The sequence below is a fragment of the Manacus vitellinus genome, unplaced genomic scaffold (genome assembly GCF_001715985.3).
Source record: "Manacus vitellinus isolate BGI_N305 unplaced genomic scaffold, ASM171598v3 scaffold_22_pilon, whole genome shotgun sequence".
Lineage (NCBI taxonomy): Eukaryota > Metazoa > Chordata > Aves > Passeriformes > Pipridae > Manacus > Manacus vitellinus.
In genome coordinates this window covers 4,648,444-4,674,202 of record NW_021939632.1, presented here as the reverse complement: position 1 = coordinate 4,674,202, position 25,759 = coordinate 4,648,444, and the positions used below count along the sequence as shown (strand labels likewise).

At 43.0% G+C, this 25,759-nt stretch overlaps 1 protein-coding gene across 6 annotated transcripts in view; it reads left to right on the top strand.

Moving 5' to 3' along the window:
* SLC15A2 (solute carrier family 15 member 2) overlaps positions 1-25,759 on the top strand; it is a 54,300-nt gene that overhangs the window by 8,694 nt on the left and 19,847 nt on the right. The window contains exons 1-12 of one of the 6 annotated variants that reach the window (XM_018072692.3): positions 4,820-4,876; positions 5,088-5,134; positions 8,425-8,512; positions 9,123-9,264; positions 11,134-11,226; positions 12,309-12,408; positions 17,216-17,306; positions 19,459-19,536; positions 22,129-22,211; positions 23,185-23,271; positions 23,578-23,667; positions 24,005-24,049. In XM_018072692.3, coding sequence (XP_017928181.1) covers positions 8,506-8,512; positions 9,123-9,264; positions 11,134-11,226; positions 12,309-12,408; positions 17,216-17,306; positions 19,459-19,536; positions 22,129-22,211; positions 23,185-23,271; positions 23,578-23,667; positions 24,005-24,049 — 816 coding nt within the window. In that variant the 5' untranslated portion in view covers positions 4,820-4,876; positions 5,088-5,134; positions 8,425-8,505. The other 5 variants (XM_018072689.3, XM_008922937.4, XM_018072691.3 and 2 more) reach the window with 5 other exon arrangements.

Genomic DNA, 25,759 nt, shown 5'->3' with positions numbered 1-25,759 from the left:
GCTCTGTAGCTGGTGCACAGTGTCAAAAATTTGGATTTATGGTCAGCTATAGATCCTGTCTAGTCACAGAGCCAGTCCCTGTTCACATCCAGAAGCAGTAATTTTATTGAAAGGTAGTGTAGCTGCAGTGCAAAGTGATTGATCGTGAACATCCATGAAAGGTGCCATGCAGCCTCAGAGTCTGTGTTCGAGAAAGGCAGATTCCCTATGACATTTGGGAGCTGAGCGAAGATGACTTCAGATCAAAAACTAAATGAAAATTTAACTATTTTGTTGGCGGCCAAAGGACTGCTGTTGTGAAGTGAAACATTAACAACAGCGTGAGAGTGAGCTGGGATTGCTCAACAAAGGTTCATCTTCAGGCACAGCAGAGCTGGGGTCGTCCAACACGCAGGAATCGTCCGACATGGCAGAGGGGGACGGCACGCTGACGGCTGCCGAGGAACCCCAAGCTGGTGAGAGAATTTAAAAAGATTTCTTCTTGCTAATCATAGGAGAAACTGAAAGTAAAAACGTGTGAGAAGGGATGAGAAGTTCCTTGGATTGTTACAGGTTGACTAGAGATCAGATGACAATCACTTAAATATAGATTAGGTACTTTATACTGTTAGTGGTATTAATCTAAATACCTTTACAATTTTGAGTCCATACAGGCTGTTGAATAGAGGAGAGATGTGGGTTTGAAGGCCCCTGGCATATTTTCCTGGTTGTTCAAATGATTTTATAAATCGTTTTCTTAAATTACTTTGAAGTTTGGGACAAGTCTGCAGGCAATGGAAACCAGTCTTGATCTGTCTAAATCAGTTAAACCCTGCTCTTTCTTGTGATCAAAGAATTGGAGAAAATAAGCCAGATGAGACCTGGAGAGGTTATCATCTCCTTCCAGGGTCTGGTCATTAAGCCCTAAGTGTTGCTGGCGCACATTCTTCTGGCTTCTTAAAACCTTATCTCGAAAATAAAGACAGAGGAGAGAAATGCATATATGGTAAAAGGGCTATAAAAGTATGGCCAGTGTCTATGAATTAAAAATAAGACTCATTATTAAGAGATGAGTGTGGCTGAGCTGAAAATTAGGAAGGGATTGTAACACAAGATGAATGCAGGTAAAAATGAAGAGATTAGTTGAGTATAAACAGCTTAAGTTGCACAGTACTGCAGCAGGGAGCAGTGAGAACATGGGGTTTGTAAATGCAATGGGAAAATGCAGATTTTCTTCCTGAGGATTTGGGAACCAGAAAAAAATTAAATTATGAACTCAAAGTCATAGCAAAATCTATTCATGGGAATTTCTGGCTATACGAGGCATCTGGTAGCTGAATATTACATTTAAGCATGAATCATCCTGCAGACTCCCCACTTGCATAAAGGATAACTTAGAAAAGAGGAAATTATACAGAAAGCAGTCTTGGCTTTCGTGCTTACCAAGTGAAGTTGTTTGGCACAAGATTTTCACAGAAATTCAGGAGGACACCTCATCCATCTGCCTGCTCTGGGACAGGACCTGATATTTATCCAGTCCCTAATACATTCTTATATAATGGAAATCATGGGTTGCCTGAATCCTGCAGCTCCAGCCACACCATCTCTGTTCCAGTGCTTATCTGTCCTCGCTGATACGGAAATTGGAAAAAGGAGCCCAAATCGTCTTTACTGAAAATAAAGTCAGTTATTTCCCTCATCCTTGATGAAAATGGAGAACAGTTGGTCTCTGTGGCTGTTTTCCCTGTCAGTGGATAGGAGCAGTGTTTGATAGTTTTCTTCCCCAAATGTCATATTTTTCATTCCAGAGCTGCAAAATGGTTTCTCCCATTTTGCAACACCAGTTTGAATTCATACCCTGTTCTCACCTATGCTTCTCCATCGTGGTTTTGGACACAAAGGAGAACAGCACACTGGCTGTGCTGGTGTTCTGTTTGCTCATGGAAAAGCTGAGGACCTGCATGTTTTGTGCTTTCCTAGTCTGATGGAAAATCATTGATAGCTACTCTGAGAGAGATTTCCCAGTTTTCCACTATGTGGGCATTTCACCTGGGCTTTGTTTCCTTGTGAGACACTGGAGATACTAGAGTTATGATATATCACATACAGAGATGCTCTAGCTGTTATGCCATTTACCCTGTCACCAAAGAAAGAAACAGTCTGGTTTGAGAGCATTTGTTTCCAAACTGAAATGGCTGTTTTGTAATCCTTATTCTCCTTTTGGTGCTTACAAGGGATTATCTGATCAAGTATCCCTCTGGCTATGGAGGAACACACCTGGGTTGTCCTAACCTGCCTTTTTAAAGGCAGTGGTGATGCTTGTCGTGCTTCTACCCCCCACATGGGAAGTGCCTGAGTGTATCATATTCAGCACTTGAAGGTGAATTTCATCAGGCTCTAATGATCTGGGTACATTTGAGGTATCCAAATATTATTTAAGCAGGTTCTGTCTTGTTTCATCCATATTCCTATTGGTTCATTTTAATGGTGTTGGGCATCTTGTTGCAATTTACTTTTTTTAGTGGAAAAAACCCAAAAGGATACAACTTTTCTGGCTTCTGTGGATGAGCTTTTGTTTGCTTGTTTTCTGGTTTAAATAACAGCCTTTCATTTTCCTTCCTCTTTCTCCAGTATTGACAACATTTCTAACACCTTTTCTTATTGCCTTTTGTGTCCCCCTGCTAGCTGTAATTCATTTTGTGCCTTGGCTTTGCAGCCTCCACTGCTCCGTGTTTGATCCGTTTGTTTATACTTGTCTTCAGAAATGCCACCTTATTTCCATTTGTGGTACAATTACTTCCTGATTTTCAGTCCAGCCTCACAGGTGTCCTATCAAGTATTATTCTGTATTTGTATCTAATGTGCTTGCAGAGTTATTCTCCTTAACTCATTTTTTGCTGTTTGCTACAAGTTACCATTTATTGCCAGACATTTGAATTCCTTTTCTCCCTTTTCTATCTGTGAAGACCTTCTGGCAGCTAATGGCCTAAAAAGCTCTGCAGTGTATTAGACAAGTAGTATGTTAATCCTACTGACTGATAGGGTTTTTCATGCTAGTATTAAAAAAAATAATCATTTAGCTTATGTGACACACAGGGCTGTACACACACAGAGGAAATATAGCTGCAGAAGGCTGAAAATATTAAGGCATCACATCGCAGCAGTGTGGGAGCCCTGTGCAAGAGACAGTGAAACCATTTCTGTCTTCCTTTTGTATTACTCCTTTAATAACTCTGCTGCTGTGTTTGCTCTGCTTACCTGTGTATGGCAGAATACAACAGGTTTCTACTCGGAGTTGTACAGAGATACTTAGGGCAGTAAGAGATGCCACCATCAGAAATACTCCTACTGTCTCTAGCACAGGGTCAGACTTGCAGGACACAAGAGTATGTGCTACCCTGGTGTGCAGGAGACAGGACCAGTGTGCACAAGTCTGCTCCTTGCACTGCCCCCAATGCTGGGTCTGCTTTTGAGTCTTGCCTGTGAAATGGGCTTGACAAACCCGAGCTCACTGGAGGCTGGACCCAGTGAAAAGGCTGTGTGGGTGTTAGATCACCAGGAAGGCTGAAGATGAGCTGGTCTGTGGCAGTACAGGGGAGATATCAAACTGTTGCTTTGCCGCTGCTGTAGAAGAATAAAGGAGTAAGAAATGGGTAGACCTTCCTGGCCCCATCTGTAGTTTGGGTTTCATGTTTAGCTGCCCTGTTTAGTTGCCCAATGAACAGGATCCTTGGGGATTTTCAGAGAAAGCAATACCAGAGCATATAAGGGAATGTGGAGAGTAATTATGCTTCCTCTGTGCACTCTGTCACATCTGATTCCCTTGTCTAAGTGTTCTCTATGTCTTGTTGGCAATATCTGAAGCCAGATTAAGGATCTCTGGTGTGAGTAAAGGCCTGTTTCCTCGTTTGTCAACTGCAAACCTGGTTCTTGTGATACCCAAACACTATCAGCAAGTTGATGCTGGAGCTGAGGATGAGTTTATGGAACCTCTTTGTACCAGTTATGGATTCTGGGTGTGGTCTGTGCTTTGCTGATAAGATAAGGGGGAAATATTTGGAAAAATTCTTTGAACATTTGCCTTTTAAAGAAGTCAAGTGTAAGAGGGAGAAAAAAACTCTGCACTGCGCCGAGGATACTGCAGAGACACAACCACTGAGGATAGTTTATGGGAAGGTTGTGAATTTTGCTCTGTAATTGCAACTGGCACTGGAAGAATACTGATGAAGGGCTCTGCTATTCCTGTGGGAATGGAAGGAAGGACATCAGAGTACCTGCAGGGAGCTGAGCCCACAATAGCTGCAGGGGAAATTCTGGGACTCCCAGCACAAATAGGCTGCATTTGCCACTTAATGAGTCCTGAGGTGTTCTTTTAAATAATAGAAAGTAGAGACAGGGTTTGGGGCTGCTGTGCCCCCTTGATTAAACTGTCCCATGGGAAAAGACAAGGTCATTCCAGGGAATTGGTGTGGGAATGAACCCTGGGTCACTTCACTCCTGAGATAGCAAAGAAATGATTTAACACAGTGCAGGCATCCATGACATCCAGTGTCCAGGGGTTTGATGTGATGAGCATTTTAGTAGTTTATAACTTGAAATGTGTGGCTTTTCAGTGGAATGAGATCCCTGCAGAGTAAACCTGTCATTACCACATCAGGAGGGAGATGCACACTCTGCTCCTAAATCCACAGGCTGTAGGTGTGTCTGGGACCTGGCATTTTTATTCAGCTCACATCTGTGCAGCCTACAGTGCCGTGCTGGCATGGTGCACGTACCATGGCTGGGGGCATGCCAAACCACAGGGAGGTCTGTGCCATAAAGTGCTGACAGCCCCAACCTGTGAATGATTTAGGCTGTGTTCCCTGACTCTTCTTGAACTCTGCAGTTGTCTTTCCGGGTAGCATCTCCCTCCCCTTTCTGCCCTGGCTGCACAAATGTGCTCAATTAGGGTTAACTCAAACTGAATCAAACTTCATGCCTGAGGTTGGAAATCTTCCCAGTCAACTCACCACAGCCACATAGCATGGTGGGAGACAAGGCGAGAGGGGAGATGAACGCTTTTCAGAGAAATGAATCCAAGGAAACTTTGTTCAATTTTGTGTCTGCAGGAGATGATCCCCCCAAAGGAGATTTCCCTCTTCGGAAAAAATCCCCGGTGAGTGTTACTGCTGGTTTCCTTTGCTTTGCTTTCTGCTCAGATTGCTCTAAACATTGCAAGATCTCTCTGTTCTCTCCTCTGTTGTGCTCTGGCTAGAGACAAACACCCTTTCTTGCAGAGCATTGAAATAAGCATTAACAACTCAAGGGAAAAATCCTTCCACTAACCTGATTAAGTTAAGAAAGTGCAGCTTAAAGGGGAAACACAAACTATCTGAATGTTTGGGAAAAAGGGTAAGGTTTCAATTGCTGCCTTTTTCCTGAACACTACTTTTCTTGTGGGAAAGGACTTACTTCTCTGAAGTGGAGGGGGATGTTGTGCGTGGGACAGAGAGAGCTGGCCCCTGCATTGACTTGGTTTGATGAAACCCACCAGGGAAGGGTCCCCAGATGTTGTAAAGCAGAAGGAAGGACAGGAACTGAGGACAGGCCACTGCTGAGTGTTAGAGTCCTACTGTAGTGCCAGAGCCTTGAGTTTAGATCTTTGGCTCTGATTTAAAGCCTGACTCAGGTGAATATATATTGCTGCCTTGCAGGTTTGATGTTTGTGCAGGTTTTCAGTCTAATTCTCGTTGAGTGCTTGACCCCTAAAAACTATTCACTGCATTGTATTCAGGGGGAACTTGGCTTGTATTGTAGCTGCTTTGACTTGCAGGATAGTATGTAATACTTGGTCTTAAAACTCACAGTCACGTCATTAGCAAGCCAACTGTTTAACTCACAGTTATAAGTACTGTGCAGACATTAACTATTGGATATCCAGAGCTCCTTGGAAATATTAATCTTTATCCCATTTTGCAGCTAGGCAGCAAGAAGGAGAGGTGAAAACAAACGTCTCCTGTAGCAGGCTCTTTAAACGAACTATCTTTTTTCCAAAGACACAGACTATCAACTTCCACAGTATCTTTAAGAGGTCCATAATCCTGCAGATCCCAGGCTTGCTGTGGTAGCTAAGCACTGCAGACTATCTGTGCGTTCATGAATCCAGGCTTAACCTCTTTGCTTTTGCTGGGGCTCTCTGCTGAGCAAGGTTCTCCTCCGCGAAAGCGAGCAAACCGCACCTGGCTCTCCGCATGGATGAAAGCTTCCCACTTTTGGATGTCCAGGCAGGCCACAGGCAGGTCAGTGATACAGCGGAGAGAACACATGAGGGTTTCTGCAAGTGCTGATACCATCTCATGTCATACAAGCCAGATGGAAGTACCCCTGCTTGTAAGTCGTTGTTCTGTGTTTGTAAGCACTTACTCAGGGTCCCGGCTCAGGCGCTCGGGGAGGTTTAGCTGGGAAGTCACTGCCTTCTGCTCTCCTTTCCCTTCTTGCCTCTACTCACCTGTAGGAGGTGCCCGTCCCAGAGCAGGAGTGGCTGAAATGAGTCACTGCACCTTAAACCGCTGCAGCTAAATCCACTGAGGCTTGTGCACTGGGTGTGGAGGGTGAGTTCAGGCAGCAGCGCTCCTGACAGCTGTGTTTGAACAGTCATGTTCTGCATCTCCATCAAATGTTATGAAATGTGTGAGAGAGGAAAAAAACATCCGTTGTACAATTTTACTTCAAAGTTCAGAAAATGCCTCCCAGCACCCACAGGAAACATAATTTGCCTCTTATGGCTTTTCTTCTTTTATTATGAAAAACCTGTTGTAGAAAGGTATTCTGTGTGTGCTTATGTTTGTGTGTTTGTGCATTTACAGCTTATGTATGCCACCAGTTTTAGGCTAGTCTAAAAGCAGGAGGCCCCAGTGCTGTTTTCAAGAGAGCCCACTCTTTCTTACAAGCCATATGCTGAGCATGATGGTTTCAGAGCAAATAATAAATGAAATGGATAATTATGTATTTACTCTAGTAAAACAAACAGGCCAAGGGTTTTTTATTAAAAAGGCAGCCCATAAATAGTGAGAGAATATATGCGTATATATATAAAAGAGGGACAGAAATATTTACCTTTAGAGATGCTTGGTTAATTAATGGAAAGTGGGGTGGGGGAAGTTATAGTTTGGTTTGGGGATTTTTTTTTTGCTGCTCTTTTATAATGTTGAGCAAGACAGCATAATTAAGATAGACTCTTCTAAAGTTGGTGCTGTTGTTTTGGGAATCCAAATATGCTTAGGTCTCTTGATGGTGAAATAAACCTGAATAAACACATCTATTTTGGTACCTGTATTTGCATTTGGTACTCTGGGAAGAAGTACAGGAATTCATTATTTCCGACACAAGGCGCAGAAATGCATGTGAAGAGTTCATCTCACTTCACTGGCCCGTACCATGGCTGTTTAAAACCATAAATATAAGTGCAACTGTTAACATCACACTCCCCCCAGTCCCTCACCAAAAGCATGGCCAGCCCCTCTCTCCCACTGATTGGCAGAGGCTGGGCAGTGCTGTGAAAACCTGCTTTCCTGTTGTGAGGCAGTGGAGCTACTAAGCAGCTGGAAGCTGAAAGCTGCTTAGCTCAGACCGCTGTGGGGTGGCAAGAGGGACGGGGGCCCACACAAGGTCATGCCAAGACTCATCTTTTAAAGCCTTGTATTTCACTTGGGAACTGCTGATTTTAGCTGGAGTAAAGTCAGGTTCAGCAAGAGAGTGTCCATGCTCAGACAGGTTTGACAGTCCCATCGCTGTTTTTTTTTTAGTTTTGATTAATAAATTGAATTATCCATAACTATGCCAGCAATCTTGGAATATGAAATGGATGCCATGCCTGAGGGAATGCTGGACACAGGGCTGATGTTCTGCTTCAGTGAATGTGATGGCACAGTTTGGTGCAAGTGAGGTACAGAGATTGAGTGCAGTTGTCACGTGGGAGGGAGCAGCTTCACACACAGAAGCAGACAGGAGATCCCTGGGGTCTCCCAGCTTCTGAGGCAAGATCTGGTGCTAGAAGAGGGAGCAGTTTTGGGGCAGGGTGGTAGCTTTATATGAAGTGTAGAAGAAAAGGCATTCAAAGGTGTTTTTTCATCTCAGTGACTTTTTGCATTTCAGTAGGGAGATGGTAGCACCCTTCCAGTGGAGTTCCTGGAGCTAAAAGCATGGTGGCTGCTGACAGCTCACAAATCCCCATGGCAGTCCTTATGGGGCCTGTGTCAGCCAGGCTGATTGACTGGGGAGCCTTAATCAAAGCAAGAATGGTGTGAGGTCCACTCTTTCTCTTGAGTCCAACTCACAGTCCAGTCAAGCAGCAATTGGCACCTGGTTTTTGCACTGGACTCTTCTCCACCGTCCAGGCGCTGTGGGGATATGTTGCTGGGGTAAAGACTTTCACAGAGCTGATATGTTCTTGTTTGTCTCCCACAGAAACTCTGTGGCTCCAACTACCCTCTGAGCATTGCCTTCATTGTGGTGAATGAGTTCTGTGAGCGCTTCTCCTACTATGGCATGCGAGGTATGTGGCCTGTGTCTGGGAAGTGACTTTCCCATCCTAGGGTTTCTATACACCTTGGTGTTCCAGGGCTGTGCTATATGGTCTCAGCTGTGTTTCAAAGTAAATTGGTATTTTGGAATGCAGGTATGAACAGTGTACCCTGACATTGTTGCCGTATCTGCTCTGAGCAGAAGTTGGGACTAGAGGGCTTCAAATGTACCTTCCAGTCTAAATTTTTATATAACTCTCTATATCAGACCTGGTTTTCTAGTGTGTAATGTCTTTCATAGCTGTGTGCAATCTGTGTGTTTGGGAATTGAATCTTACAGGCACCTAATCTGCAAATAGAAAATGTGCATAAACAAACTAAGGTAACAGCAAGATAAGCTAGAGAATATATATTTTTCAGGTAAGCATAAATGCTTATGAGCAAAGAATGTGTGATACTCATACATCTCATTGTAGCTTTTCCTGTGTCAGAGATTATGAGGAACAGGTCTGAAAGCACAAATCTTTCCACAGCAGTGCTCATAGTTGCTAGGCAAGTCAGTGGTTGCCTTGCCATCGTGATTCTGCTTACCTGCAGAGATACACATTAATTATCTGATGTGATTTGCTTGTTTCCTTTTAGCTGTCCTGACACTGTATTTCTTGAGCTTCTTCCACTGGGATGAGAATCTCTCCACCGCTGTGTACCATGCCTTCTCCGCGCTATGTTATTTCACACCTGTCATCGGCGCCATCATGGCAGACTCATGGCTGGGCAAATACAAGTAAGTGAGGACACCTTTCTAATTCAGTCAGCATGCATCGACACCGTGCAGCCTGTGCAAGGGCAGTGCTGTGTGTGCTCCCAGTTTTGAGCTGGCTCAGAGTGCAGCAAAGACACACTTGGGAAGGTCAGCTCCCCTCTGTTGACAGCTGATTTGTCTGTTCATGCTGTTCCCTGCTCCTCTTACACCTAAGGGCCAATAGGCAACAAAGCTGGAACAAATTAATTGCAACAAATAGGCTTTTCCTCCACTGCCCTTCCCTACACTGTTCAGGAAGGTGATTGTAAGGTGATTAACCCTCAGTTTGCCAAGGTCTGCTTCTGGGAAGGATTCAAAGATATTGAGAAACTGGTGTCATCATCTAGATCTTGCAGTTTCAGATGAAATGACACTAGCTATTGAAATGACACTAACTATTGTGTACTTACTTAGGCTTTTCACAGCATAGGGAATGTATGAGTACAGCCATTTTTATGCCTGAAAAACCTGGGTTCACTCAAATCATCTCCATGAGAACATAAGCAGGTAAACTCTTCCTGAGTAAGAGTCCTTAAGCAGTCTTCCCTTCTGATGATAATTTGTGGAGCCAACATCTGCCCCAGAGTGGTGGTGAGCTGCTGGATATAGGACTTTCTTTGCTTGGCACTGTTTGTTCATTGTCTGAGGAGTCTTGGCTGTCGGGGTGATAAAATGCAGCCGAACCCTTCTCTCTAGGACTACACACATCTGGCAGAAGAGTCTCAGCAGGAAATAAACAACTGCCATATGCCTTTCCAGAAGAAAGTTCTTAAGGAGGTATCCATGTTCTTTCTTTTCTCTGTTCCCCATTTCAGTAGTTCTCTTACTGCTTTCAGTGAAAAAAATAACAGTGAGGGTTTATTAACTTCATTATTTAAGGTCACCTAGCAATGTTCATTGGTATTTGGGGATATCTATTGTGCAGCATGATGTTGTGAGAAGATAGATCCTTACACAGACTTTGGTGTGTTAGGCAAGAGACTTTCCCTGGAGTAATCCCTATAGTTTAATAGGAGGTGGCTTTTGCTGTGGTAGCTGGACCTCAGCCAATACCAAGGACAGGATAACAGTTTAGAGGGGCTTTTAGGAATGTTCTGATGTGGCTCTAAATTAGCTGTTACAATCAGGGTTTGAATGCATCGGGGACCATTTCCATGCTCAAAGCTCATTGGACTTCTTCTATTGTCTCTGTCCTAACAAGTCCTTTCAATCCCTCTATGTCATCTGCACATAAATACATAGATATCTCTTAATCCTGAAGGTGATGGAGAAATATAATACACTCAAGAGCTTGATTGTCCTACTCCAATTTCTTCTTCTCCCTCACCAGCACATGGGAGGCAGATAGATGAGCTCAGTCCTTCAGAGGTACTTGGGATCTAAAACAAACGTACAATGGGGAAACCACTCTCCTAATTCAGATTTGTTGGTTAGGTGGGTTGACTGTCCCTAGGGATGCCTTCCAGTCAAGGGATTCATTTAGGCACATGCTATAAAATGCCAATTATTAGTAATCTGGAAACTGAGTTGGACCGGAACAGTATGTTCCTCTTTGCAGCCTTCCATGCGTGACAAGACTGAAACACTTTAAGTTTATTCTGCTCAGTAATGTCTGCAAACAAAGCAGGGGCTCTCCCTCCTTAATCTGAACCCATTTGCCTATCTGTTTCTTCTAGTGCACTCAGAGTTGGCACAAAGGAATTATAGCTGCCTACTGTACCAGTGGTGGAACAAACCAGTTCGTTGTGTGTCTGCCAAGTAGAGCTGCTGTATCAGGAAGCACGGGAACACTCTGTTTTGGATTGTACATCACCTGGCACCTTCAGTCATTGCTGTTTGCTTTCCTCACAGGACGATCATCTACCTCTCCATTGTGTATGTTGTTGGCCATCTGATAAAGTCAGTCGGTGCCATTCCATCCCTGGGCAACCAGGCGGTTCATGTGTAAGTAGCTGTTGAAGCCACAGTGCTGTAGCAGGTTGCAATGGTAGTTGGTTTACTCAGGACTATGTTTAATCTCCATCAGGCCAGCAGTCTGGGGGCTGTGCATGGATTACTTTCATCAGGGAAGGGCTAGGGATGTTCTGAGTAAGAGCAGAAGGGTGGATCTAGTGTGCGAACACACTAGATGGAGTTGGAAATCTCCACAGAGATTCTAAACCCTTTATCACAGGCACCTGTGCTCAACCCCCCTCTGCTATACCATGCTATTGAAGTCTGGTTTCCTCCATCCAACTGCCTGCACTGGGCTCATTCCTCTCTCATTTCATCAGCATAGCTGTTCAGCTCAGCAAGGTTCGCTGGTGTGCATGGGAACACAAAACCAAAATGCATTTTCTGATGACAGAAGGTTCTGTGTCTTCCACTGGGTACAACCCGTCTTACCCTCTAGATTCTGAACTGGTAGGCTTGTCAGAGTAGTGTCTCTGAAACCACCAAGCTGTTTTTGCCTGTGTGGTCACAGCTCTAAAAAGAAAAGTACATGCAGGCAAGAGCGCATGTAGTTTACAGAACAGTTTTCTTTTGTCCCAGATGTGGCCAGTCCTGACACTCTTGTTCCCTGCAGACATAATCTGCCAGGCCAACAATGGTATTTTTAAGACCACTGGGAAGTAGAAAACAGCCAGGAATGAGCCTGTTTCAAACAGTTTGTCTGCACTTACCCAGGCTGGAAGGCTACAGGAAAAGGCACTTTCCCTCCCCCCGCATTTTTTTTTTTCTTTTTCTCGATTGATCTGTGAAATCTTTTGTTGTCGTATGAGTGAAAAATAATCCCCCAGATCTTTGATCTCCTGTATGTCCATAGGGCCTCAGAACAACAAGAAACTGACAAAAACAGTTTGGTTAATTGACTGCTACTGAATGCAGAAATTAGGATAGTTAATTTGTTTTTCACACTTAGCTGGCTTATCATCACTACCCATGTGCAAAAAGCAATGTTATCAGAGGAATCATGGTGGGCTGACACTTAAAATGCTCTCACTGGAAAGGTTTTGCAATGGTGATATTTTTTTTCTTGCATGAAGGATCCTGTCTATGGTTGGTCTGTTTTTGATCGCCCTTGGAACAGGAGGTATCAAGCCCTGTGTCTCTGCATTTGGGGGGGACCAGTTTGAAGAGGAACATGTAAGATTTCTTTTATTTCTTAAAATCTGCAGCGTCTGCTTACTTTATGAGGATGTTTTTGTGATCAAATCCTGTTGTGCTAGAAGAATAAGGGCCAGTTTGCTGGAAAAGATGTAGTAAGATTTGAGGAAGGATGATTTGCATAAGACTTGAGAGTGTCTGGATGCTTCAGGAAAGGAAAATGACAGCAGAACAGGACTGATATTGGAAAGGATAGGTCATAATTGCATGGAATCATCTAAATGTTAATTGGACATCAGAGTAGGTAGAAAATCCTGTCTCCTATATCATGGAACAGTAGCCATTTCTGAACCAGCTTAATAGGGGTGATTATAATGCACTGCAATGGAATACAGCAAAGGGGAGAAAAAAAGATTTTATCACCAGCCTGTGCTTCTGTGGGAATTTTTCCTCAAATCATAAGCTGTTTCTTAGACATTGTTCAGAAAGAACTGTAGGAAATTCCAGTCTTTTGAAAGTAGTGCCAGAATGTTTTCTAGGTATTCCAGAATGCAAAGTTCTGAAGAGTTATGGAAATGTTTGTGTTTAGCTCTGCTTCTGCTTTGTATCCTGTGAATTGTAGTCCAGTTGCTTCATGTCCTCATTCTCTGTCATAAGTGCTTAGCCCCTCATCTGCAGTAATCTCAAACTCCCATTATGCAGCACAGGGGCTCAACCAGGGATAAGGTAGCGCTTAAAGAAGCAAAGCAGGTCAGGAAGTGCTAATCCTCAGGCAAAATGCTAAATTTTAAAATTGACCTGAAACTAAACAGATTTATGTCGACCTAAAAGACAAATAGAAATTTCCATTTTCTCAATGACAGTATTCAAATCAACAAGTTCTGTGCGTGGCATAAGTCCTCAAATATGTAGAAGGCCACTGCTACAAAAAAGAAAATAAGTGTTGGGGTCTGTGATGAGTAGGATTATATTCAAGGAGGATTATTTAGGAGTGACAATACAAAAAATTGTTCCAGAAGTAGTTCTAGAGAAATACTGGAAGATATTAGGACCTTTGGAAGATGGAAATCCTCATCAATGCAATTCCAGTCCTTCATTGAAGAAGGATGTTAGATTAATAGTCTGTCAGGAAAGGCACTGGTAGAGTTGGACAAGAATTGCCCCCTTATCCTTGGACGAGGAGCCCCATAGAGCAGTTTTTTCTTTGTCTTTTGCAATACCCCAGTATGCAGTCAGCATTTAATGAACTAGTAATATAGACTAGATTTAAAACTTCGTGAAGACTTGTGCTTTGTGCACATGAACTATGTGATGCTGAAGTAGTGAAGATTATGGTTACTAAGGAGTAACAGACCATAGGATGTTTCATGGTCACTTGTCCAAAGCGTAACCTTTTGCAGGCATGACCATCCTGCGCTGTCAGTTGGATCCAAAAGGATTGTAACTGGTGTTAGAGCAGCATTTACAGAAGTGCTACTTCTATGAATATTAATAATTAATAATGTTTATCCAGCATCTTTCAATTACCACCTAATTACAGTATGATAATATGTACCACTTATCTTCAGAGTGTTTTATAGACTTCAGCTAATGAATCTCAGCACCCCAGTCAGGCATTTACATATTATTATCCCAAACTTGCAACCACAGCTGTTACAGAGAAAAAACCTGAATTGCCCATGGTTGCGTGGGCCTGTACCCGTTCTCCAGCATTCAGACTACATCTCTCCAACAAATTTATCAAATACTAAGTCTCAAACATTCACCTGTATGCCACCTTCAAGAAAAACTAATTTAGAGAAAGAAAACTGTAAAAAGCATTCTGATAAGGACAATGTGTTCTGGTCTATTCATTCTTTTCAGAATAGAAAGTTTTCTATTTTACCATTTTGAAATGACTTGGCCTTTCAGAAGAAACAAATGTTTTATGCTATGTGATAGAAAGTTTAAGTCTTCAGAATTGGAATGAGAATTTGTAAGAAATAAAAGGTTCGAGGCCACCACAATATTTCTTCCCTCTGGAGTGGTGTTTGAGGAGACTTATGTTTTTCTTCTTACACTCCAGGTAGGATAAAATAAGTTTTGAAAATTTGCTATTAAATGAAGCATTTGATTCTCCCTTAGTTTTCAGGAATAAACTTCAGCTGAGTCCTAAAGTGCACAGGTTTAGTTGTTCACTGTGAAAGCTAAGGATGAGGTAGTTTTGTGTATAAAACAATAAATTGCCCCTGAGACAACTTTATGTTTTGAGGTAAATGTGCAACATCAGTCTGATCCTCTTTTAAGTACTTTATAAGCATAATAGTCTTGGATCTGCCACTTTGAGAACAGTACTGCTACAGACAGTGATGGAGAGTGATTTGGCAGGAGGTCAGATAGGGAAAATAGATTTATCTACAGGAGATTTCCAGACGTCTTTGTCTATGGGATTGGGAGTCCAAGTTAAAAATGCCTGAACAAAATTATAGTTATGATATGTTATATGAATGTGGAGCTGCTCTGCATATTAATTAGGGACCAAAGCTGCTTTCAAACAATGCAGTATGGTGTTTAAGGTACTAAATAGCTTTCTCTTGGTTTCTTTATTTTCTGGTTGCCAAGCAGATCAGGATTACCATGTATGGTACATTTTCTCAAATTAGCTAATCCAAATCATGTTGTTAATGTTTGTCTGCCCCAAAGATTAAGACAATAGGGAAGGAATTTTTTTTTTTTCAATCAGTGTAATTTGCAGGCTTCTGGGTCATTATTTTTGTAGCCTTTCTGTGACCATTTTTTTTTACATTGTGTGAAATAAGATGCTCCAAATTTTTTATGCATCACTATCCTCTTCTGTTACCACCACATTCTTTTTGGTAATTGTTGCTCTAGACTTTACCATGTCAAGAGCTGCATGCTTGAGTTTATTACAGCTCTCAGAAATTCTGAGTTCCTCAGATATAGAGTTAGACACATGGCATGAGAATTTGACTAGAAGAGAACAGGACTGTGAGGACTCTGCTGCACCACCCTTGACAAACTATGGCAAGGCTACTGCAGGAGTGGGAAAGATTGCTGAGGCTGCTCATTTCTCTAGATTTCCTCATGATGACAAATATCCAGTCATGAAGGTAGAATGAAAAAGAAAATATGCTTTTACTAGTTTAGCAGTAGAAAGTTTCAGGTAATCAAAACCGCTGTTAAGGACAGAAATGGAGTATAACAGACAGTAAGACCCAGCGCTGTTTTCTGTTAACCACAGAGACGATTTTTATAAGGCTTTCAAATTGTTTAGTCCAGGATAAATAATTTGCGAGTAATGTATGAACTAGATAGCCTTGAACACTCTAGGAAATAAAACTGTGGAAAATTTGTTGATGGGGCCTTCATAACTGTGCTGGGTCAAGATAGAAAGCCCTTAATCCAAGTAAGCAGACCTCCAGACTCCTTGGCGCGTGGCAGTGGGAGGTGATGGGGCCCTCACCCTCACCTTCCCACTACCTGCTTTACAAGGGAACATAAAGAAAAGCCTTTCCATGTCCTTCCACCTCCCCACCTTTCCTGCAGTGAACCCTTGTGATATGGGACTTCTTGCCATACAAAGTAACAATATTTCCTGTTGTCTGCACCATCAGTTACAGAAGTTTTGTTATGTTTTTGGATCCCAGGATTCATTACATAAGAGCTATCCTCTTTCAACTGCCTACAATTCTTCACATTTTCTCTGGTTTTCTAGCCTTGTGAAGTGTTGTCTCAGGGAGCAAAAGGAAGCAGGACATATTAGAGGGAAAGGAGACAGAAAAAGGTCCCTGAGGAGTTCCTTATGCTCAGCTAAGTTAAAGCTTCGCATTCAAATGATGCTCAGGTCATAGAGATGTGGTTCAATGTGCCCTAAGGAGCTCTCTGCCAGGCACCATGCCATGTCTGAAGCAATTTTCCCCACTACCTTTACCGACTCAGATGTCACAGAGCTGGTGATAGAGAGGAGCGTTTGTTAGGTCAGGTACCCTGCCCTTGTTTCTCCATTCTGCTGGCATCTAGCACTGTATATGCATGAGACTGTGCATGTCTGTCTCTCCCACAAGAAAGGAGAGACTGGCCTCAGTTGAATGCCCTCACATATTACTCCTGCAAGAAGGGCCCAACTCTGCATCAAGTTCTTGATTCCTTCCAAATTAGGAATAATGCAGGAAGAAAGCACGTTAACAGGAATCCTTGGACTGTATGAACTATAATATGTTACAACATAAGTTAAAGTCTGAACTCTTTTGCTTGGAGTTCACCCCTTCATCAGGCTCTTCAATTTGCTCCCCTAGATTTAATTTACCCTTTTAGTTTGAGGTTGACTGTCCTCAGTTTGGTAATCTCATGTCTGATGGATACTTTTCATTTGTTGGCACTCTTTCATCTATGCTGTAATTACCAGCTCCTTAAAATATACAGGTTTCTTTTTCTATTTCTACACAGGAGAGAAGAAGAGAACAAAAATAAAGAGCTCAGACATGGGAAGAAATTATGAGCTTGTCAAACCATGCCAAATTGTATTGAATTAGGTGACAAAGGAACTGAATCATGCTACTTGTTCTGAATAAGTAAATGCTCTCTCTTCCTTGCAATCTCACAACACTCTCAAAGCAGTGGCTCTTCCTGTGAAATGCCAAAAAGCCCCAAAGCGCTTCTCAAGTAATGTGAGCTGATTTGTGTGAGCATTTACCATCACCTGAACACAAGCTTGTTTGCTTAACATTTTATGCACTTTGTGTCAATATTAACTCAGCCTTCCTAACAAGGGAATTGATAGTGTTCAATTTGCAAGCCCAATGCTGTGTGTTAGCCATGACGTTGATATTGTCTTCTCTTATTTTAGACCTCGGAGAGAAGCAAGTTTTTTTCCATCTTCTATTTATCCATTAATGCTGGAAGTTTGATCTCTACGTTTGTAACTCCTGTATTAAGAGGTCAGTGTTGATTTAGAATAAAACAATAAATTAGCTGCCCTCTAACTGCTGTGCGTAGTTAGGCTCTTATGACAACTGAATGGCAGAAATTATATTATCTGTGTAGTGGTCAGTGTATTGCATTTATGCCTTGTTAATCCTGCCATAGTAGTGTAGCAGATTTATAATACAGGCAGACAAGTCACAGAAATTATATTCCTGGTTGTATTTCAAAGCCAGCCTGAACTGCAGAATTAAAACATGAAAGGTGGAAGGACCTATATGGTCATCAAATCCCCATTGCCAGTGAAGGGCATTCCCGTATTGACTGCAGGTAAACAATGGATGGGAAATGGTCTCTGTTGTCCCGTGCAGCCCATCAGGGCTGAAAAACTTAGCAGAGCTGGTTTGGAAGTCCTACCTTCTCCCTCCCACAGGGTGCTGCTGACTTCTGGAGGGCTCTGTCCTGGCACCCGGGCGTACCTGCTTGGGTCTGCTTGCAAGATTGCAGCCCTGAGCAACTAGCCTTGAAGACAAAGCACAGGCCTATGCCCCATTTAAGACCTACTTTATATTCTAGCCAGCTTGCACAAGCCTTTTTATTCCCCAAGTCTTGCTGCTCTTTCTTCATTGTGTCACAGCGCCTTGAAGCCAACGGGGTTGGCACACTCGAAATACAGGCACAGAGGCAGAGCTGCAGGCCATAGGTGATGGGGACAGACCAGGGACAAGGTAGACTTCACATTTTAATAGTGATTTTTTTTCATTCTGCCCCATGGCTTCCAGGAAGCTTTCTTTGTTGCAGTTGTTTTTTTAGCAGGCTGTTCATATCACAATGACTGTGAACAACTGTGCTTGTCTCATGTTTATGCCCATGCGTAGGAGCAAAGACAAATGCTGTATCTTACTCATTCTCTCTGTGGTGTCCCCACGTCAGCATTCAGTTGGGAAGGGCTTTTGCTCAGTATAGTCAATGGGCAGATGAAAACTCAGTCCCCTCTGAACATCAAAACCTGTGCCATTATAGCCCAGCTATAAACTAGTTGCAACATGGAATTGAGGAGGAGAGGATGGGGGAAGAGTAAAATTTTTGCTAAGTCTGAAAGCTTTTCGCGGAAAAGCAAGAAATGCTGTTTGTAGACATTTGGCAGAACTGTGAAATATATACTTCTAGGTGGAGAAGTCGAGCTCATTTAGCATGTCAGAAGTTTAGTGTGCCCATAATGTCTCTCCATGCTTTATCAGATTTCAGCTAATTGGCTGAAAATAGGTAAATAAATGCTCTGCATACACATAGCTATGCAGCTGACTGTGGCTGCCCAGCTACAACAAACAGGAGCAACAAAGGCTTCATGGATTGGTCTCCTGTTAACTGTGTTGGCTTGTTTTAACCATTTTATTATTACTTCTTGTAGGAATGCACTAATTTCTAGCCTCTGGCATAGAAACACAGATCCCACTGCCGGCTCACTGTTTGAAACTGGAGCTCTAAATTCACATGGTGTGAGAACAGAACTGGTCCGAGAGGTGTAGGGTTTCAGTGAACCATAGCTCAGATTGCTCAAACCTGTGCTGTAACACACCTGGCCTCCTGATGGCTTGCTGCAAGACCTGACATTTGGAGCAGGCTGCCCCTAGTGAGACTGGGAAGGTGGCAGGAAAGGGAACTGGAGTTCTAAGACTAATCCTGTACTCCCACTTACACAGTTATGGGCAGTGGCTTCCACTTTGTCCACTGCAGCTCGCTATGAAATCAGATTCAGGTTTTTCACTCAACAACTCATGCAGCTGGCACAAGTAATGTGGAAACACAGTACTGGTTATTTAGATTTAGGCAAATACAGAATGGCTTCAGGTTATTTTAAATGTTGCTTTGTTCTCCCAAGTACAGTTCCTAGTACTTCTTTATACCTATTTGTCTGCCCCGTCTCTTCTACCATTTGCATCAATATCCAATTATCAGCTGCTTTTGCTGGCAGACTCTAACCCTGCTTAAAAATTGTCTTCATCAAGGGAGGACTACTGTTTCAAGGAGATTCAATTCACAGTGTCAAGCACCAGCAAAGAAGATTTAAAGCCAGGGGAAGTGACTGATTTAGGGAAGCAAATCAAAAACCCCAGTACCATAAGTCTGACTGTAATGAGGTGCTTTTATTTCTGACTTCTTTTTCAGGGGATGTGAAATGTTTTGGAGAGGATTGTTATGCACTGGCTTTTGGCGTCCCAGCAGCACTGATGGTGCTGGCGCTTGGTGAGTGGAAACAGTAATGCTTGTAATAGAAGTTACCATTTTGAGTCCATGGATAGATGAGAAAATGCACAAATTCACTGATTCTGCAAGGGGAAATGCAAGGGTTCAAGGTCATCCAACAATTCCACAGTTCAGAACAGCAAGAAAAATCAGTAGTTCACTGATAGTGGACAGACCATGGTAATACTTTATCATGATACTGTTAAGGGTGTGGTCTGGTGGATGCTTTACTCTAATGCAAAGGGATGCATCAAAATGATTCTCCTTGTGGCTTGCAGCTTTGCCTATGAGCAGGCTTGGCCTTTGAACTGCAATCTGAGCGGTCCTCAGACTCCCCCAGCTTATAAAAGAGAAGCTTAACATGCTGCTTCGAACCTTTCCACAGCCTCTTTGCAGCTCTGGGCCACCTTTAACGTCTCAGACTTTTGCTGCTGAATCAGTGTGCCACAGGAATTGCAGAAGGAGCTGAACAAGGTGTTACTTTGTTCTGAGCTGTCTCATTTTGCTTGGCTGAAGTAATTCCCACAATTACAGTGACAACTTATTATTATGTTGCGATAAAAAGTCCTTATTGTCCAACTGTCAGGAGGCAGCCACAATCCCCCTGCTTCCTAAAGCTTGCATCTTAGCCCCATTAATGTACTTGTCAAGATTTCTTCTTCAACCCTTATAAAATACTCAGCAGTCTTGACATTACTCCTTGATAGCAGTAGAGAGGACATCCCATTAGCTTTAGTTTCACATCTTCAAGATGCTGAGGAGAGCAGTCCCCTTATTACACTGCATTTGTGAGGTTTTGGCTTCTCATTCATATTGTTAGCTTCACTGAGAGACCAAGCAATTGTGTGATTTCACCACAGCATCTGTGATTTGAAAAGCTCATCTCTCAGAGAACGTGAATGTTGCTGTCTCCGCTCAAATTTCCATCGGGGAGAAGAGTCAGTAAACTGAAGAAATGTCATCAGGCCACAGCTAATGTTACATCAATTATTTTCAAAAAAGTGCATGGTCACAGGCCTGAGAAGCTTCAATTTTCCCCCTGTGGCCCATTCCTATCAGTTTAAGGCAGCACAGGCTCCTCTGTGCACCATTGTGTGATGAATGTTTCCAGCAGAGTAGTAGTTGCCCAGGAGAAAACGAACGTGTAAATATTTCAGTTTCCATGAAGGCATCAATCGAAATGTGTTTTTAGCTAGTGTCCTGCTGCCAGATTCCATGGCCTGCCCAGCAAAGCAGCTCTGTGTTCTTTTGTAACATGCTAAAATACTCTGGGAAATGATATATTGGACTATGTGAGCAGCATGCAGAACTGGATGAAATAACCATTTTGGCCCTGACTAGCTCTCTCCCCATGATGATGGAGACCAAGGATAGATGAAGAGGCATAATGAAATTCTTACAGAGCAAGATTTTCTGCACTGCTTCTGTTTCTGACTGATGGAGTAGATTGATACTATTTAATTCCAAATGCCAAACCTAATTCAGGAACCTCAGCTCCCAAAGTAGTCAGTGGCATTGCCAGAAGGTATTCATTAGGTGAACCTAATGAATCACCTTTTAGAGGCACCAACAGCTTCACAGGGAGATGCTAAAAATTAGGTAGTGCAGCTACCCCTCTGGGTGACTTTGCACAAGTGCAAAGTGCAGCTCGTCTAAACTGACCTCAGATGTCTCTCAGAGGTCTGCAAGTTTAACCTGGATACTAAAAGTCTTCACAGTTAGAAAAGAACAAAGGTGAGTTCCCTGCCGAGTTCCAGGCCTCCTGTGTTGCAATAGAGGTACCTGCTATTCACCACTGGCTGTGGACTGACCAGACAATTGGGTTAGTTTAAGAAGTTAGTTGATTTATTATATGGATTACATGCTTAGCTTTTATTGTACTTCTCCCTGGTAGTGTCTTTGGAATTGTAATGTGCTCAGAGGCTCTCACAGAGCAGGATAAATGATACATAATCAGGTAGCTCCATCTCTGACAGGATTTTGAAGTCTTGATCTGATATTCTTTGTGCTTTGAGGAAAGAAATCAAGACAAAACAGTATCTTAAATTGTATAACTCTTTGTGGAAACCATAAGCAGAGGTAATTTCTGTTAACACCTGTATGTGACACAGTGACCTTCGTGGCAGTTGCTGTTGAAATGTGTGTGAGATTAAAGGACACAGAGCCCATGTTGTATCTGGATTAATCCTCACACTCTTGCAATGAGTAAGGTCTGATTTCCAACATCAGGTGCAGCAATTCAGTGTGGATTGTATTTTAAGTTTAGTCTACACAAAGCACAGATGGAGTGAATTTTCGAAGTTTTATTCCCAGTATGAATCAGATGTGGAGGTGCCTCTTGTTCCAGAGCAGCATGAGAAGATGATGGTGACTTCCTAGGGGTCACACTGCATCTTGTAGGATGTTGCATTTTCTTTCATCTGAAGTCATGAAAGGATTCCTGTATATTCATTTAGTTAAAAGTACAATCCTGTAAGCCCCAAGGGCAGAGCATTTCTGTTAAATACGGGGGTGGGGGATCCTTCCCAGAAGCCAGTGCAGGATTGAGCTTCAGCCATGTGAATTCCCATTTGGATTATAATATTTTTTCAGTTGTGTTCATTGCTGGAAGTGGACTGTACAGAAAAACACCACCACAAGGGAACGTCTTACTGGAAGTGTGCAAATGCATCGGTGTAAGTGTGTGCCATTCTCTTTTTCATGCATAACTCTGAGGTTGCAGGACAGGAAAGTGCAAAGGCAAAGGGGAGGTGACTTTTGGAGTTCTGTATGCTGCTTCTGGATATCTTGCTGATGAGCTGAAAGGAATGAGAAACATTTAGGTTCTAGTTTATTCTTTCAGCATTTGAATTGTCTCTCCTTAGCTCCATGAACTGTTCAGTTGACCTCAGTAGAACCATTTGTGGCAGATGCTGGTGGAGACTGAACTAAAAGGAAAATTCAGAAACTCAGAGTATCAGATATATGACTCCATTTTTTTCAGCTAAATAATTTTACTGAAGTTTATCAGTTCAGCAGACAGTGATAGCACACATTCGTATTATGCACATTCAGCATGTTCATGTAAGTGCAAGAGACACCTGCTGAAGTTGCATTAGAGCCTTATCAATTGTTTTTCATAGTGTGTGAGCTGAATACAGTATGTGAAAAAATACTGTCTTATTATTAGGTGGATAATGATGTTTCTATTTCAGGAAGCTGTTGCTAACAGCAGATGTTTTCTTTTTATCTAGGTCAACCCTAGTGCCAGATTTACCTTGGGGAAACAGGCGAGATCTTAAAGACAGGATTTCTAAGTGAGGTCTACCACTCCTTTTGCCAGGGTGGCTGTGTTCAGTGTGTCCACTGACTGGAGCACACAGCATAAACAGGCTAGGAGTTGGACTTTGATGATCCTTGTGGGTCCCTTCCAACTGAGGATATTCTATGATTCATTTCCACATCATACCTTTAATCAACCAATGTCACAGAAACTTCCCTGCAGAGAATCATAAAGCATCCAATCTGAGAGTTTGGAAATATTCAGCAAAACCCCCTACAGTTTTCTGGCACTGCTTACATTTGGGGATGGGGAGGGCAGCCTTGAATTGGGAATGTGACAAGGGCAGGTACGGCACAAGTGAGTTACTCACCTGTTTTTCTCTCTAGTTTGCTATTAAAAACCGGCTGAAAAACCGCTCCCGTGAGATTCCAAAGAGGGATCACTGGCTGGACTGGGCATCAGAAAAATACTCGGTAAGCAATGGTCTAACTGGCAAGTTTGGAGGGGGAAGGGGGCAGATGGGCAGACAGACAGGGAGACAGTAAGACTGACTCTGGGCACACATTTTCCTGTCCCTTCCCACATCTGTACTCTCCTGACCCTCAATGGACAGTTTAGGTGCTGCATTGAATTGAAGAAGAGCAAACATGTCCCATATCATGAGTAAGTGCAATGAAGAACTGCCATGCAGAAAGAAATAGGAGTTCTTATGCTTTGTGGCTTGAATCACCTCTTGACTTTACACCCCCACCTTACCTTTTTACCTGTTCCCTTTTTAGAAACAGCTGATTGGGGAAGTTAAAATGGTCACACGTGTTCTCTTCCTCTTCATACCGCTGCCAATGTTCTGGGCCCTGTTTGATCAGCAGGTACAGTACAATGTGTACAGGTCTGCCTACCAGCCTGGGTTTGCACCTCTGTCCTTCCGGGGTAACAGCAAAACATCTTGGGGACACAGAGGGCCATGCTCCTACCTGATGTCTGGGGCTTCCACCATCACTGCTGGCCATCCCTTCACAGTCCTGCCAGGTGTCTGGCAGAGGAGGGTGAGAAGAGAGAATGTGCCCTGCCTACTGACAGGTGTTACAGGGGAGGGAAGGAATAGGTGGGAAATAAGACCCTCAGTGCTGTCATCTTCTCTGTCCCCATGTTTTCTAGTCCCCCGGGACATTTTGAAAGCTTCACAGCTGTCTGTTTTCTCCTTAGGGATCCAGGTGGACTTTGCAAGCCACAAAAATGAATGCTGATTTTGTAAGTACTTAAATTCACCAGGGCTGGTAAGACTAGTAGTAACATCACTTCTCTTGCTTTTTAACCGGAGCCTTGCAGTACTAAGAGCGTCTGCTTGGTGAATCTGGGTGAGTTTCACTTTTGGTGATTGGAAGCGAGCGGCTCTGAGCAACCGTGTTCGGTTCATCACAGCTCATCTGTCCAAGGAGCGAGGGCTGGGGACCCATCAGCAGGTCAGGGGTGCTGACCTTCAGGCAACCAGTCACTCTGTGGCGTAGAGCAGGTGGCATTTTCATCCTGCTGCCCCCACTGAAGACAGAGAAGTCACACAGCCCTTTGAAGGTGTGACTAGAGCTGATGTGGTTGTGTATTTCTGCTCTGGCTTACGTGGTGATACATTAATGAAGCCTCTAAAAATCAGGAGGATTCTTGGGTATAGGCTAGGGATGCGATGAGGATTAATTAGTTAACTGCCATATAGTTCTTCAAAGGTGTGAATGGCAAAAGGTACAGGCTGCAGTCGCAGATAAATGTAGATCAGCTGTGTGCCCAAAGATACCACCATACAGGGCTGGTTTTCAGGCGTATATGTTTTAACAGGCAATCTAGATCTTATCTGTGGATGCCCACATCAGAATCTGGGATTGTAAATGACCATTTTCCAGTTTAAAATTGACTTAAAGCCCCAAATCTGGGACCTTCTAGGTCACTCTTGTTAAAAATTGGGCTCTCAACATGTGATACTCATTAGGCTTAATTAGCTCAAATGAGGCATGAAGAAGACTACACCTTGGATAATATTTATCGACCTCAGAAAGACAAAACAATGTAAGTCCATGCAGTCTTTGTGATGTATTTCTAAAACCTTTTATTTCTACTGTTTTGCTCACATGCAGTTAGCGATCCGTCAGCAGGAGAGATAAGAATCACCAGATATCACTATTAAACTCTCCTGGGTGGAAAAGGACATATTCAGGGCTTTTTTTGGCACACCAACTTGAATAGTTTTTTTGGCTTTTGTTTCAGTCTCATCCACTCTTCCCTCATGAGTTGTCCCAGCTCAAGAAGATGAGAATTAACTTCAACATTGGGGTGATCCCACCGTTAGGCTTGTTGGAGTTCACGTTTGTAATACTCCGTGGCTTTCTGTTCTGCAGACAAAGGCTCAGCTAGGAAGTCTGGAGTCAAACAGGGAGTGATTTAGTGTCAGATGAAATACTTCCAGGCTTGTTTCCTAATGGCACATTCCTGTAGTAGGCACAAAGTAGCAGGAGGGGGTATTTGCCTGATATTTTTAATTGACTCCATTGCTGTGACCAGCAGTTTCCACTATCCCAGGAGGCAGCTGCAGGCAGAGACAGGCAGCCATTCTAGGCTAAGCTGAGGACAAGCCTGGTAGGCAGGAGACAAACCCCCAGAGCACTTTCTTGGAAATATATTATTTCCTTTCTAATTTCTTTCCTTCCCTCCCCCTGCTTCTCCTTCTCTTCATCTTAATTTCAAATGAAGAGCATTTTGTGGAGTTCAGACAAACACCAGTCCCTCCCTGGAGACAGGTCATCTGTCCCTTTTGGGGTCTGGTATCCCTTTGTCCTTCCGTGCTCAAACCAAGAAGTCCCAGTTGACCAAAGCCTGTTAGGTACAGATGGAAGGAGGAAAGAGGTGTTTGTGCAGCCTATTGGCTCATTTTGTTATGCTTTTTGAGGCTTGGGAGAAATGCCCACAGAGCTC